This window comes from Leptidea sinapis, chromosome 36 (genome assembly GCF_905404315.1).
Source record: "Leptidea sinapis chromosome 36, ilLepSina1.1, whole genome shotgun sequence".
NCBI classification, from domain to species: domain Eukaryota; kingdom Metazoa; phylum Arthropoda; class Insecta; order Lepidoptera; family Pieridae; genus Leptidea; species Leptidea sinapis.
The window spans coordinates 4,155,081-4,168,819 of NC_066300.1; the positions used below are offsets into that span (position 1 = coordinate 4,155,081).

The 13,739-nt window shown below is 33.0% G+C and overlaps 1 protein-coding gene across 2 annotated transcripts in view; it reads right to left on the reverse strand.

Moving 5' to 3' along the window:
- Nucleotides 1-13,503, reverse strand: part of LOC126975603 (venom protease-like) — a 36,958-nt gene extending 23,455 nt beyond the window's left edge. Inside the window, exons 1-2 of one of the 2 annotated variants that reach the window (XM_050823568.1) lie at nucleotides 13,292-13,503; nucleotides 790-1,902 (exon numbers count right to left, since the gene is read on the reverse strand). In XM_050823568.1, coding sequence (XP_050679525.1) covers nucleotides 790-1,902; nucleotides 13,292-13,352 — 1,174 coding nt within the window. In that variant the 5' untranslated portion in view covers nucleotides 13,353-13,503. The remainder of the gene's footprint in view (nucleotides 1-789; nucleotides 1,903-13,291) is intronic. The other variant, XM_050823569.1, reaches the window with a different exon arrangement.
- Nucleotides 13,504-13,739: the final 236 nt, after the last annotated feature.

Genomic DNA, 13,739 nt, shown 5'->3' on the forward strand with positions numbered 1-13,739 from the left:
TTTAGCAAACATAATTATACGCAGCTAACTATCCGAGTTTCAAAATAAAAAAAAAACATTAATCGAACACCTCCTCAATAAATTATTATATTAAAATTAATAAGCAGTAGACAAGTTACGCTTCTGTGTAAGTGGATGTCACATCTTGTTCTTCGTCCTTACGTGTTCGGTTGACCTAACAATTAGACAGCGGACGTCCTCGGTCACATTCTATTGCGCAAGCGCTGAACAAGGATAATATTAAAACTTCTGCTTAGATCCATCTACTACGCATTTTATGATAGATGTTACAAAAATATTGTTAATTTAAAAACTGTGATTAAGTGAGAAGTTAATAACTTCAAATATTGTAATTACTCAATGCCAATATTAAATGGGAAATCTTATCTACACAATAGAACTAAGAGTATTCTGTGCTATTTTTCATTTATATTTTTTCAATAGAAGGGACAATCTGATATATATAATAAAAGGAACTGACGAACAGGTCCTGTAAATGTATTAAATATACCTATTTAACATAATTTTTAGTTAAACTTACTGTTATATGATTAATCTATGACCATGATAAACCCAATATAATAATTAATAAAATTTTGTAATCTTAGTTCATTATTTAAAAACTATTTAGGAGTGCGATGCTTCTGTGATCAACGAGAAAAATCAACATTCATGACCAAACAAACGCTTTGAGCTCAACTATGAGTAAACACAATCACCAAAATTAGTAAACTATCTAATACTGTGCATGCAGTTAATTGTCCCATATCAGAAAATAAAAATATTTACTAAATATTCCGGCAGATCCAAAGTTGAAATTATTTCGTGACCCTGACGCGGGGACTGGAGTCAGGGTTGGCAAAGTCGTCGATGATGGTGCACCAGGTCCATTTCTGTCAACAAGCCCTGTTTCTTTTGTAGTTGTAAAGATGTTTTCATCAAACGCAGATCCATTTGGAGTTTCTCCCATTATAAGTCCATTTGAATTAGCTCCAAATGCTGGCTCGTCAAATTTTTCTCCCATTACGAATCCATTTGAGTCAGCTCCAAAGGCTGGCCCATTTGTGCTTGCTTCGTTAGTTAGTCCATTTGAATTTGCTCCAAATGCTGGCTCGTTTGATATCTCTCCAATGATTAGTCCATTTGAATTTGCTCCAAATGCTGGCCTGTCTGATTTGTTTCCCACTATCAGTCCATTTGAATCAGCTCCAAAGGCTGGCCCGTTTGTGCTTAGTCCATTTGAATTTGCACCAAATGCTGGCCTATCTGTATTTTTTCCCATTACGACCCCATTTGTGTTATCTCCAAAAACTGGCCTATTTGTATTTTCTCCCATGATTAATCCATTTGAATTTGCTCCAAATGCTGGCCTGTCTGATTTGTTTCCCACTGTGAGTCCATTAACATCAGCTCCAAAGGCTGGTGCATTTGAGCCTTGTCCCGTTATTAGCCCATTTCCACCAGGTCCTATAGTTTTTCCGTCTGATGTTATGAAGCTGGAAAAACTGGGCTCGTTTGTCGATGATCCAGTATCAGCAGTACTTTGGCCAAATATATTGCCATTTGAGTTAATATGTGTTCCAACATTAACTGGTCTATTATTGATAATTGCAGGCTGATTGGAATTCATGAAAAAATCCTCAAATGTTAGTGGTCTTTTAGAGCTACCATCAACTTTAGATTGATCATTATTATTTTCCGCAAGAGGAACTTGTGTCGGAAAACGTACATTGTTATTTGCGGGTTTATTGGTTGGTAATATATAATCTGGATTGCTGATTGGTTTTCCACGATTAATATGTAAAATAGAACTAAGGGTATCACTTAGTCTTCGAGGAAAGAAGTTCTGATTAAAGCCGAACTGGGGTTGCCGTGTTTGTCGCTCGTTGTTCGGAAAGAAACCTAAAGACAAATCAATAAAAAGAATTATAATTTATAATAAACAATAGGTAAGCATAAGTCAAAAGTAGCAAGAGAAAAATAAGAAGTGAGGAAATATATTTACATATTTGAAAAGATACCTACATGCAAATTATTATACTTTGATATTTTGCTGATTAATATAAATCTTTTATCCTTATTAATCTTTAGAGTACTATCTACACCGCCAAAAGAGCTACTGGAAACCCAAGCGCTAGCACTTAATTCAGCCAACGGATCAGCCTTACTATCCAATGCGTAGGTAAATGCTGCTAGTATTGTTGGTACGTTTAGTGATAGTCTATACAACTTTACAATTATTAACAGAATTGGTGATGTGTAATGGATGTGTTGCTGGATATTTTTTGTGTTATCGATTTCGTGGAAAGGAACAGAAAAATGTTACAAGAAACCGCCCGGGAAGGGCACACTATTTAAAATGAACAATGAACGCGCACGGTAACCGAGAGATGGCTGTGAGATGGTGCCAACTGCCAGCCAATTTTACGTGAGGTTGGTACCATGACGAATTGTCGACCATTACAGTGTATGCGTTTTTGAGACGAGAAAGGGAATGAGAAACAGAGACGGAGAACGCATAAATTATCAAATCAGAGGTTATATTTAACCAGAGGCTATATATTTTAATCATCATAAAAAACATGCAAGTAAGTATTATGGAATTAATCGAATGAATATTTAAGTGTGGATCTTTTTATAGTTAAATATTATCGCTGTCAATGTAATATTTTTAATCGTGATTTAAAAAGTTTGCTCGTTTAAAAAACAACAAATATAAATTTATGGCATGGGTAACTTGTTATTCTCTAATATTTCAAATTTTTGAAACATTTACCAAGCTACAAAAATTTTCACGACTTTTGTGATTTGCAGAGATGGGTAAATCCAGAGCAGAAGTTATGTGAAACTATCGACAGAAGAGTAGTAGAACATGTCATATGTTACACATCGTATGCGACTACTGTAAAAGCCTTAGTACGTTCGGACTCGCACTAATTGGTCCGGCGTCGTACTCGGTACAGTCCGGACGGATGTAAAAATAATTTTGTGTGATAGACAATGCGACATACAGTTCGGTCGCACCAAATCCGATCAGTTGTATACAGCTAAAGGCTCCTTTGTAATTTCATTAAAGTTTAAACGTTGTTTTAATGTTATTATATTTGATGCTATTCTGAATCTAAATTATAATATTTATAATAGCTTCAATGACCATTTCCGTAAACGATATATTTGAACATGAATATGGATGTTTGTTTCCGAGTCATGGATGTTTAAATGTACTTATGTATGTTTATATGAATTTATGTATGTTTAAGTAAGTATATTGTATTAAATATATCATTGCCTTGTAACCCATAACACAGGCTATATATGCTTAACTTGGGGCAAGATAATTTGTGTAAAAAGTGTGTCAATATTATGATTATTATTATATCAATGTAACACTAGACTTAAAATGCTTGGTTCAATTTATAAATCTTTACAAATGTAGACTTAAAGCATAAAAATAAATATTTAACAGAATTACAATTTGTGCATGTTATTGTGAATTCCAACAAAACATCAAGTACTTAATTCAATAATACAATTCAATGTCAAACGTAAAAAAACCCAAAACAGCGTCGAATAGCGTTCTAATTTGTTCACAGAATTAAGTTATACTCTACATGGTCAATTTTAGTCATTTCCTTGTTTCATGCATGTTTTATTCATGGCGTTCTCATATATTATTATAATTCTGGTGTAGATTTGCTATTCTTATATATTTTAATACGTTGGACGCTATAAGCTTAATGCCTTTTGACTGTACCATTGCAGTTTTACAACTACTAATAATAATTATAACTCATTTGTCAACATTTACTGTGCTGGATTTAGTATCTTTTGACAAGATTTGGCGGCTACTATGGGTAGGTTCACCGACGAATAAGGAATTATTTATACGATAGCGCTAATAACCTGTTTGTTGAGTTCATTAATAGTAGAGAAAAATAACCTATTTCATAGTTTAGTTATTTATTTTTTCATCAGTTATTTAGATATCTGCCATTAAACTCTTGTTTGACTACAGAAAATTCTGGAATTATTTATAAGATAGCGCTACTGACCTTTTGGTTGCGTTCATTAATAGCAGAGAAAAATAACCTCTTTCATAGTTTAGTTATTTATTTTTTCATCCGTTATTTAGCTATCTGCCATTAAACTCTTGTTTGAGCACAGAAAATTCTGGAATCATTTATAAGAAAGCGCTAATGACCTTTTGATTGAGTTTATTAATAGTAGAGAAAAATAACCTCTTTCATAGTTAAGTTATTTATTTTTTCATCAGTTATTTAGCTATCTGCCATTAAACTCTTGTTTGACCACAGAAAATTCTGGAATTATTTATAAGAAAGCGCTAAGAAAAATAACCTCTTTCATGACTCAGGAAGTACTTTATTTTGTCATCTGTAGCTATATGTCATTCAAAGTCTTGTTGGATGACAGACAAATATGGAATCATTTACAAGAAAGCGCTAGTGACATTTTGGTTGCGTTCATAAATTCTCTATTGTTGCGTTCATTATTAATAACAGAAAAATAGCCTCTTTCATTATTTGGTACTGGTATTTTGTCATTTGTAATTTACAATTAAGAAACTATTTATAAGATAGCGCCAATGACCTTTTGGTTGCATTATTGAAATTAATAAAATACACAATACTTAGGTACACATGATATGTGATCCCAGTGTCTGTCTTATTTCTTGTAGTATTATTTTTACAAAATTTTACTATGCAAACCGGCATTTTAGTTTCAATTATTAGCAAAGTTTAACAGAACATGTGGTACGTCAACCTCACACATTGTTTGAGACTGACTCGAATAGGCAAACTAGGGCGTAGTATTAGTTGCACTTTGCAACTAACGCCTGCGGTATCTAATTGGAGCGCAGCAGAGACCAATACGTAAGGTAATCTAAGTAGTATTGTTTGTAACTTAGTTAAATAAATACTTAAAAGCAAAGATATGATTCTTTATAAATAGGTAATGGAAATTTTTTGACATTGCAGATTTGGTGCTAAAGCATGTGACAGATATTGTATGAGCGGTTATGCCAGCATGAAGTCTCTATGGGAGGTTTCTGTCGGTTATTTATAAAATATTTTCTGCCTAGCGATATACATGAAGAGTGGTGGCGTAATACCACAACAGTGCTTCTAATTCAATCCTCGTCCGCCACGTACTAATGTGTTTTCGGGTTATGAATTCATAATATGTATGTTTAATCGACGCTTTATAAGGTCGGCTACACTTTTGTGATTCCTCTGATGTTGCAAGAGTATGGGCCGCGGTGATCTCATACCAAGTTCCCCAACCATTCAAGTGACCGCTATGGATACAAGTTTCTTTTCCTCTTCTATAAAAAAAATTGAAATGTACTTATGTATGCACGCAAGAAGTTACACTTCTTTAGAAAGCAAAAATCATTAAAATTATTTTATTCCTCGTGCTTTTGCATTTGTAGAAAGAACAATATTGTAAAAATCTTACAAAGATGGCGTTCTCAATTAATTATTAAATAACGAATACGGCTGTATGGGCTTTAACCCTTTGCATGTCCTAATAATGGACGAAGAAACCAAAATAAATAACGAATGTATCAAACTTTTGTGTTATAATGATGCGCGCGCATCTTAAAATTTCACTCTCATCATATTTTCATATCGCACCTAAACAAATAAAACTTCAATAATTCATGGTGAGCTATCTAACATACAGCATAACAAGTACTACTACTTTTATTTGAATTTGTCTTTAATTATCCAATTCACCCGCAGTTTATCTACGAGGCTGTTTTGTACGCCTTTGTACGCCACACACCGATTAGATGGGTACCTACGGCAGTATGCAAACATTTTTGTGTTTCGGTCTGAATAAATGGCGCTGTTCGTTAATTACCTAACATCGTTATCCCTAATAGTTACCTAAAGGGGTTTTCAAGAATCCTAAGTGGCACTATACAAGTCTAAATCAAAACAATATCACTTTCTTAGAGAATTTATATATCACTTTCTTAGAGAATTTATATGTATAAATAGAGCGTCTTGCTGCAAGACAACCGAACAATATAACAAATTACCACCACTTCGAAAAGCGTTGAACTTTACTAAGAAGCAATGGCAAGAAACTTATTGCCACTTTATTAAAATATGAACATTTATCGAATTACAATTTATAATTACAATAAAAATATTCAATGACTTACACGAGTAAGTATAAAAATATAAATGATAGAATGAATATGAATGAAAACAAAAAGTTAAAGAATGAATAGTTAAATAAATATTCAACTGCGTTATAACTGTTAAAACTCGCTGTTAAATTAAAACCTTAAAATTGTTTTAATTACTATGATATTAAAAATACCAAAACGGAATCGCTTTTTTCAAATACTTAATAAAATTATCCCATTCCATAAATCGCCTCAATATGTTAATATAATAATATAAATCGAAGGTCATTTATACGTCCACACGTATAATTGATAAATATTATATATATGATACTAGCTGACCAAGCAAACGTTGTATTGCCGATATTAAAATCGCGATGCAAAAGTAACTGTTGATCGTAGATGGGTGAAAATTTGAAGTTGTACGTATTTTTTAATGCTGACTCATAATCAAAGAAATTAAAAAAAATGACAAAAAAATAAAAAAAAAATCGTCTGGACCGCCCTTAACATTGAAGGGGATGAAAAATAGATGTTGTCCAATTCTCATATGCACTCAAAATTTCATGAGAATCGGTCAAGCCGTTTTGGAGGAATCAATGTTTAACACCATGACACGAAAATTTTATATATTAGATATAATACGGTCGTAGTCTAGTAGTACTAATCTAGATACACTATGACAGCTGTGTAAACGTCGGAAGAAATAAACTTTAGAACTAACCTCTATTTTGAGCAATTCACGCACACTAATAGAAATTGTCATACAAATCGCGAGTGTAAGACGTAGCTTGTCACGCATACTAAACCAATATTCCTGGCCTGTTTTTATCGGTACTCTAACAGCAAGAGACTATCTAGACATACAAATTATTTAAGATGTACATAAATCTCTATATTCATTTATCTTATTCCATTAATCGCCTCAATATGTCAAAAATACAAAAAAAAAATAAAAAGTATTAATATGTTGAAACAAAAACGAGTTTTTGTGAATGTCAATGTAAATTACTAACCCTAGAATCGCTCGCGCTGGTGAGGCCGCGCTCAAGCTGTTCGCGTCAGTTCAATGTGGCCTGTGATTAGGTGGAGGTGGTAGGAGGCAGTAACACATCTACCTGCAGGCACCAGTGGGACGCTCCTTTGCACAGGATACCGGCTAGATTATGGAGACCACAACGGCGCCTATTTCTCCCGTGAAGCCGTAATGTGTAAGCATTGCTGTGTTTCGGTCTGAAGGGCGCCGTAGCTAGTGAAATTATTGGCCAAATGAGACTTTACTTCTTATGTCTCAAGGTGACGAGCGCAAGTGTAATGCCGCTCAGAATTTTTTGGATTTTTCAAAAATCAAGTACTTAATAAGCAGGGTGTATCAATTACCTTCAGCTGAACGTCCTGCTCGTCTCGTCTCTTATTCTCATAAAAAATTATTAATTTATTTAAAAAATACCGAAGTCTTTAACTGTTCTTTTACGTTCTATTCAGCTTCTGATTGTGCTGATACAAAAATATAAGTTTGTTTTGAAAGGGTCGATGATTCCCATTACTTTGGTAACATTTTTCGAATTATAAAAAAGGGTTATTAAATTTTTTTATGTTTTTTTTAAAGACTTTTGTATTCTAGTGTTAATCTTATTCATAATTTTATATAAACTCTGCATGAGATCTATCTAGCCATTGGTCGAAACTATTTTTACCATAAATTTTTCTGTTTTCAGTCAGGGTGTTCCACTAATTATGTGATATTATTATTAAAAAAATTGTGAGTGTGTACTAATGTATGCACGCAAGAAGTTATACTTCTTTGGCCTAACAAAGCAAAAATCATTAAAATTATTTATTCCTCGTGCTATTCTACTTTTAGAAAGAAAAATTTTGTAAATATCTTGCAAAGATGGCTTTGACAATTAATTATTAAATAATCAATACGGCTGTATGGGCTTGAACCCTTTGCCTGTTCTAATAATGGACGAAGAAACCAAAAAAATAAATAACAAACGACACAAACGTCAGAAAATTTTAGGAACCAACTTCAACCTGTTACTTTTGTCATTTGTGTTACAGTGATGCGCGCGCATCTTAAAATTTCATTCTAATCATTTTTTCATAACGCGTCTAAAGAAGTATAACTTCAAAAATGTTACAAAAGTGCTAAATAAAACGAACTCTTAGCGAATTGTTATATGTACATATCGTAATGTATTGAAAATCTTATAATACATAGAGCAAATTCAAAATCTTTCCGAGGTATCATAGATTCTTCTAGAAATATCCATTTGGAGTTACCTATTCGAGTTTGTAACAAAATCTAACTATCGAAATATACGGCAGTTGCATTGAGCCCTTTAAAAAGTAAAAACTAATAAAATTTATCTTCTCGAAAAAACTCGTTCTCTTATCTAACTAATAATAAAACTCTACAATTGCTTAGAACACTTCTTTGCTAAATTAGTCTAATTGTACAATGACTGTTTATGTAACGAATTTCCTTTATTGATAGAAAACGTATGTTGTGTTTTGATAACAAAAGTAGAAGTGAGATGAACAAAATTCAGATGGTCAGTAATACGCCCTGGCAAATATAATTCAGTGCCGCTCAGGGTTGACGAGAACACGTTACCTTAAAAAGCTACCTTCAAACAGAAATATATGTAGTATGCACTACTGCAGTAAAAAGGAAAGAGGATTTAAATACTACGTAATAAGAGGCCTGCCCAGGGCCGGATTTAAACTTAATGCCGCCCTTGGGCACGGGAAAAAAATCCGCAAATACTGGAATTTTACTTAAACTTTATACCTTATATATTTTATTTTTCAAAACTAAAATTACTTATTTATTGCAGAAACTTTATTTTATGCCATATATTCTTAAAACCATAAATTATTATCACTTTTATTCACTTTCAAAAATTTGCCGCACTGGGCACTTGCCCCAACTGCCCCTAGTGTAAATCCACCGCTGGGCCTGCCTAAGGGACTATAAGCCCTATAAGGGACTGCCTAAGTGAAAAATTATGATTTGACAAAAGTTTGAAATAGTACTTACAATATGGCGACGAAGTATAATCCGGCTATGTTTGAAAGCGAACAGTTGCCTAAAACGTAGTGGATTGCGGCTGTCTCCGTTTTTAACAAGATTATAGCCGTCATTTATCAATCGATCAATCACTGCACGTGTCATACAATCGCTTTTTTCTTAGAGAGTTTCGCTAGGCTGGTATAAAGGGCTCCGATTTGTAACAAAAATTTTAAGCGGCAACGCGATTACGCCTGTCACCTTGACACATGAGCTGTCAAGATTTAAAGTTCATGAAGTCAAAGTCAAATATTACTTGATCAAAGCTAATATTAATGTCCAAAAATCAATTTAAAATATTTAAAAAAATTTGTTTGTTTTGTGTGGCAATGGAAAGTTTAAATCAAGTTTAATTGTTTTTATTTCTTGTTAGTTTTAATTTTAGATCCGAGTTTCACTATTTTTTGTGCTTTGTGCTCATAGAGAATTAATAGTTTGTACACCTTCGTGTGACAGGACTGTGCGTTAGTAGCGCTCTCTGGGTTTCCACGGAAGACCAGCGTTGTGGATTCTTTCGAAACCACTACTATGCTGAGTTGGGGGCCCATTGGCGCCATTAGATCATAATTAGATTAGTATAACTTTAAGAACTATTATTGTATAATGACGTCAATAAACATTTTTTCATTCTTTCTTTCTTTCTATTAATCTAATAAGCTCTTTGTCATGTTCAATACTGTAACTAGACATTCTTATCATAATAACTGATTTGGAAAATAATTTACACCGAGAAATATAAACAAGAAGTTAACCAAACGCTCTTTTTCCAATTTTATATCAAACTTAAAAGTTTGAAATTGCACTGGCTAATTTGGATTATAATGAATCCTCTTTTCGGCTAAAACATAATAATCTTTAAAAAATCTACAGGATTGGATTGATTTATTAAAGTTTTGTACGAGCTCCGGTGGAACTAACGCAGCAGAAAGAACTCACAAAATGGACAGCCAATCAGTGTTTTTGTTTTACTTTCGTAGAGAAAACTTTCACCTGAAGAACCCTAAGGTAAATAATAATGAATTGAATGCGATGATAGAAGCCAAATAAATAGAACCATTAAACAATTCGGAGTATTTTTATACGCTTTATATTAGCTTCACCTGCATGTTTGAATGTTTGTAACCGACCTTGGGCGCGATTTTGGCGTGCTTTTTAAGATATTATTAAAATAATAATTCTTCTACACCCCACGCTTTTTTTTACAATAAAATATATTTTTTTACAATATTTTCAATTTAAATTTATTTTCTATTTTTTAGTTGAATTTTATATTAAGCGTGCTTTTTAGTTTTTTTAAACTATTATTTATTTTGATGTTAGCATACCAACCGATAGACTCATTTGCATTGAATCGGTAAATTTAGAAAGCTCGAAAACGGACGGAACAGAAATAAATGAAAGTCATCCACTTCGCACATAACATTAAAATTATATTATATTTACTTTATATGTACATTACATATAAAAGGAATCGCCTAAATAATTTTTCAATTCAATATGTATTAAGGAATGCAATTATTTTTGAAAATAATATTTGTAATGTAACGAAAATTTGTAAATCTTTATCTTTCTAAAATTTTTTTTTTTATGGAATAGGAGGACAAACGAGCGTACGGGTCACCTGGTGTTAAGTGATCATCGCCACCCACATTCTCCTGCAACACCAGAGGAATCACAAGAGCGTTGCCGGCCTTTAAGGAAGGTGTACGCGCTTTTCTTGAAGGTACCCATGTCGTATCTACAAAAAAAGCTACACTTTATTCTGTATTATATAAAAAATGTATTAAATAATAATTGTTATGCAATCACAATTGATAGAAACTTGTGAATATATCAAAAAAATATTTTACGGTTTGCTTTATAGAATACCTAAGTTGTACATTTTTTGGAACAAGGGAACACTAAAAAGACTAGAGACAAATTTATGGACTTAATAATGTTTTTTTAAGACACTGTTCAGCGTACTCAGTGTTCAAGACTATGATGTAAACGTGCATAATAACTGTAAAGGGCGTATATATATATAAGTGGGAGGCTCCTTTACACAGGAAGCCGGATTATGGCTCCCACAACGGCGCCTATTTCTGCCGTGAAGCTATAATGTATACGCATTACTGTATTTCGGTCTGAAGGGTGAAATTACTAGCCAAATGAGACTTAACATTTTATGTCTCAATGTGACGAGCGCAGTTGTAGTGCCGCTCAGAATTTTTGGGTTTTTCAAGAATCCTTAGCGGCACTGGATTGTAATGGGTAGGGCGTGTCAATTACCATCAACGGAACATCCTGCTCGTCTCGTCCCTTATTTTCATAAAAAAAAAGTGGAGACAGTCAGGGGAGCTTACTACCTATGTGCCTCAATAGCTACTGGTCACTCAAGCCCTACCGCTATTTCAGCAAACTGATCAGGCATGAAACATGGAAATGCTGCCAGTATTCTTATAACATTTTCTCGTAGTTATAGTTTTAGATTCATATACCTAATCATATGAAGTAATGTTCCCCTTAATATGTTTATAGTTCGTGAAGATGCAAGTAATAATTTAAGGCTTTTTATGATTTATCTATTTGGATACGCTTTATATTAGCTTCACCTGTATGTTTGTATGTATGTTTGTAACCGACTTCTTTGGGCGCAATTTCGACCCACTTTAAACGGCTAGATTTCGTTCAAACTTTGTAGATTTATCGAGGACCGATGACATTACACTAATTTGACTAAAAAATGAAAAATAAATAATAGTTAAAAAAAAAAACTAAAAAGCACGCTTTATATAAAATTCAACTAAAAAGTTGAAAATAAATTTAAATTGAAAATAGTGGAAAAAAAAATATATTTTATTGTAAAAAAAGCGTGGGGTGCTTTTTAAGATATTATTATTAAACTAACTCTATTAAGTTAAAACGTTCGAGCATAGTATATCTAATATATAAAATTCTCGTGTCGCGGTGTTTGTAGTTAAACTCCTCCGAAACAGCTCGACCGATTGTGTGCATATTGGGTAGGTCTGAGAATCGGACAACATCTATTTTTCATCCCCCTAAATTTTAAGGGGGTAAAGTCAAAGTCCACCTCAAAGTTTTTTAATTTTTTTACATTTTTTTTATACTTTATATTGTTATGATTCAGCATGTGATGAGGCAATCGAATACAATAATATTGTAGTACGATAAATTTGGTAGGTCTGAGAACTTTTTATGCCCCAAATGTTTTTTTATTATTTTATATGGCAATACAACGTTTACTGGGTCAGCTAGTGCTACTATATATATGAAAATGGGCCGGACATATGCTATGTGACTAAAGCGAAAAATGGACAAAAATCATAACGGAGTGGTATCCACCAGAATGCAAAAGAAGCAAAGGGCGACAAATAAAACGATGGGAGAATGACCTTATGAGAGTGTCTGGACCAGAATGGATGAGAATGGCGAGAGAGAGAGAAATATGGAAGTCTTTCGAGGAGGCCTATGTTGAAGGACAAACTGTTAAAAAAATCGTAAGCAAGTAGTTAAGGCTTAAGGCGAAATAAAGACTTATTTTATTTTAATTATTTTATTAAATTACTATATTAATACTTTGAAAGAATTATGTAGAAACTAAAAAAAAATTAAAGTGTGTTAGTTTCTTGTACTTTTTATCATTAAAGCTCAACTTATCCGTAATGGTGGTAAATGGTACCATGTATTTATTGTTTAAATATTACTTCTTGCAAAAAAATAAACTTAAAAATAACACATAGGTACTTTATCGTTAGGTGTAATTTAATATGCAATATTTCCAACGCGGACCGAACCCGTAACCCTTCGTTTGGAACTCAGACACGTAAAATACTCGACTGACTAGTGATTGTCCTTGAACAAACGTGCTTGCTAGGTGATCACTTGTCCATGCAGAGAGTAAATCTAACCAATGTTTTTAAGTAACAGAGATTTTAAATTGCCAAGACCCCAAAAAATAATTATATAATATAAAATGCTTTGTATGGATCAAGATTAAAAACTCTATCATTATCAAAATCAATAAAGATATCTTCGACATATTCCAAACTTACCGAATTGACACAATACTAGTTGAAAACACAGACAAACACATACAAACACTTTTGACGCCATAACACAATTTACGTTTTTAAATTCGGCTAAAAATCACAAGAGCGCTAAAAAAATAGCGACAACTATAATGAAAAACACAAGGAACAAGTATGTCTCAATTTAATTCAACCGTTCGACTTTGATTCTAAGTGCGTGTTTGTTGCGTCAAGTTGGATCGCGAACTGCGAGTGCGAACTTGACCAACTTTATCTTAGTATATGTGTGACGTCATTAAATGACCGGAACTTGAGGAACTTTTGAGTTTCCCAAAGGTCACTTACTTTTTTATGTTACAATCAATAAATACAATATTGTTTAATCACTGTGATATCTTTTTTATGGAGTGCAAACGAGCATAAAAACATGTAACACTAGAAGAATCACAAGAGCTTTGCCGACCTTATGAAA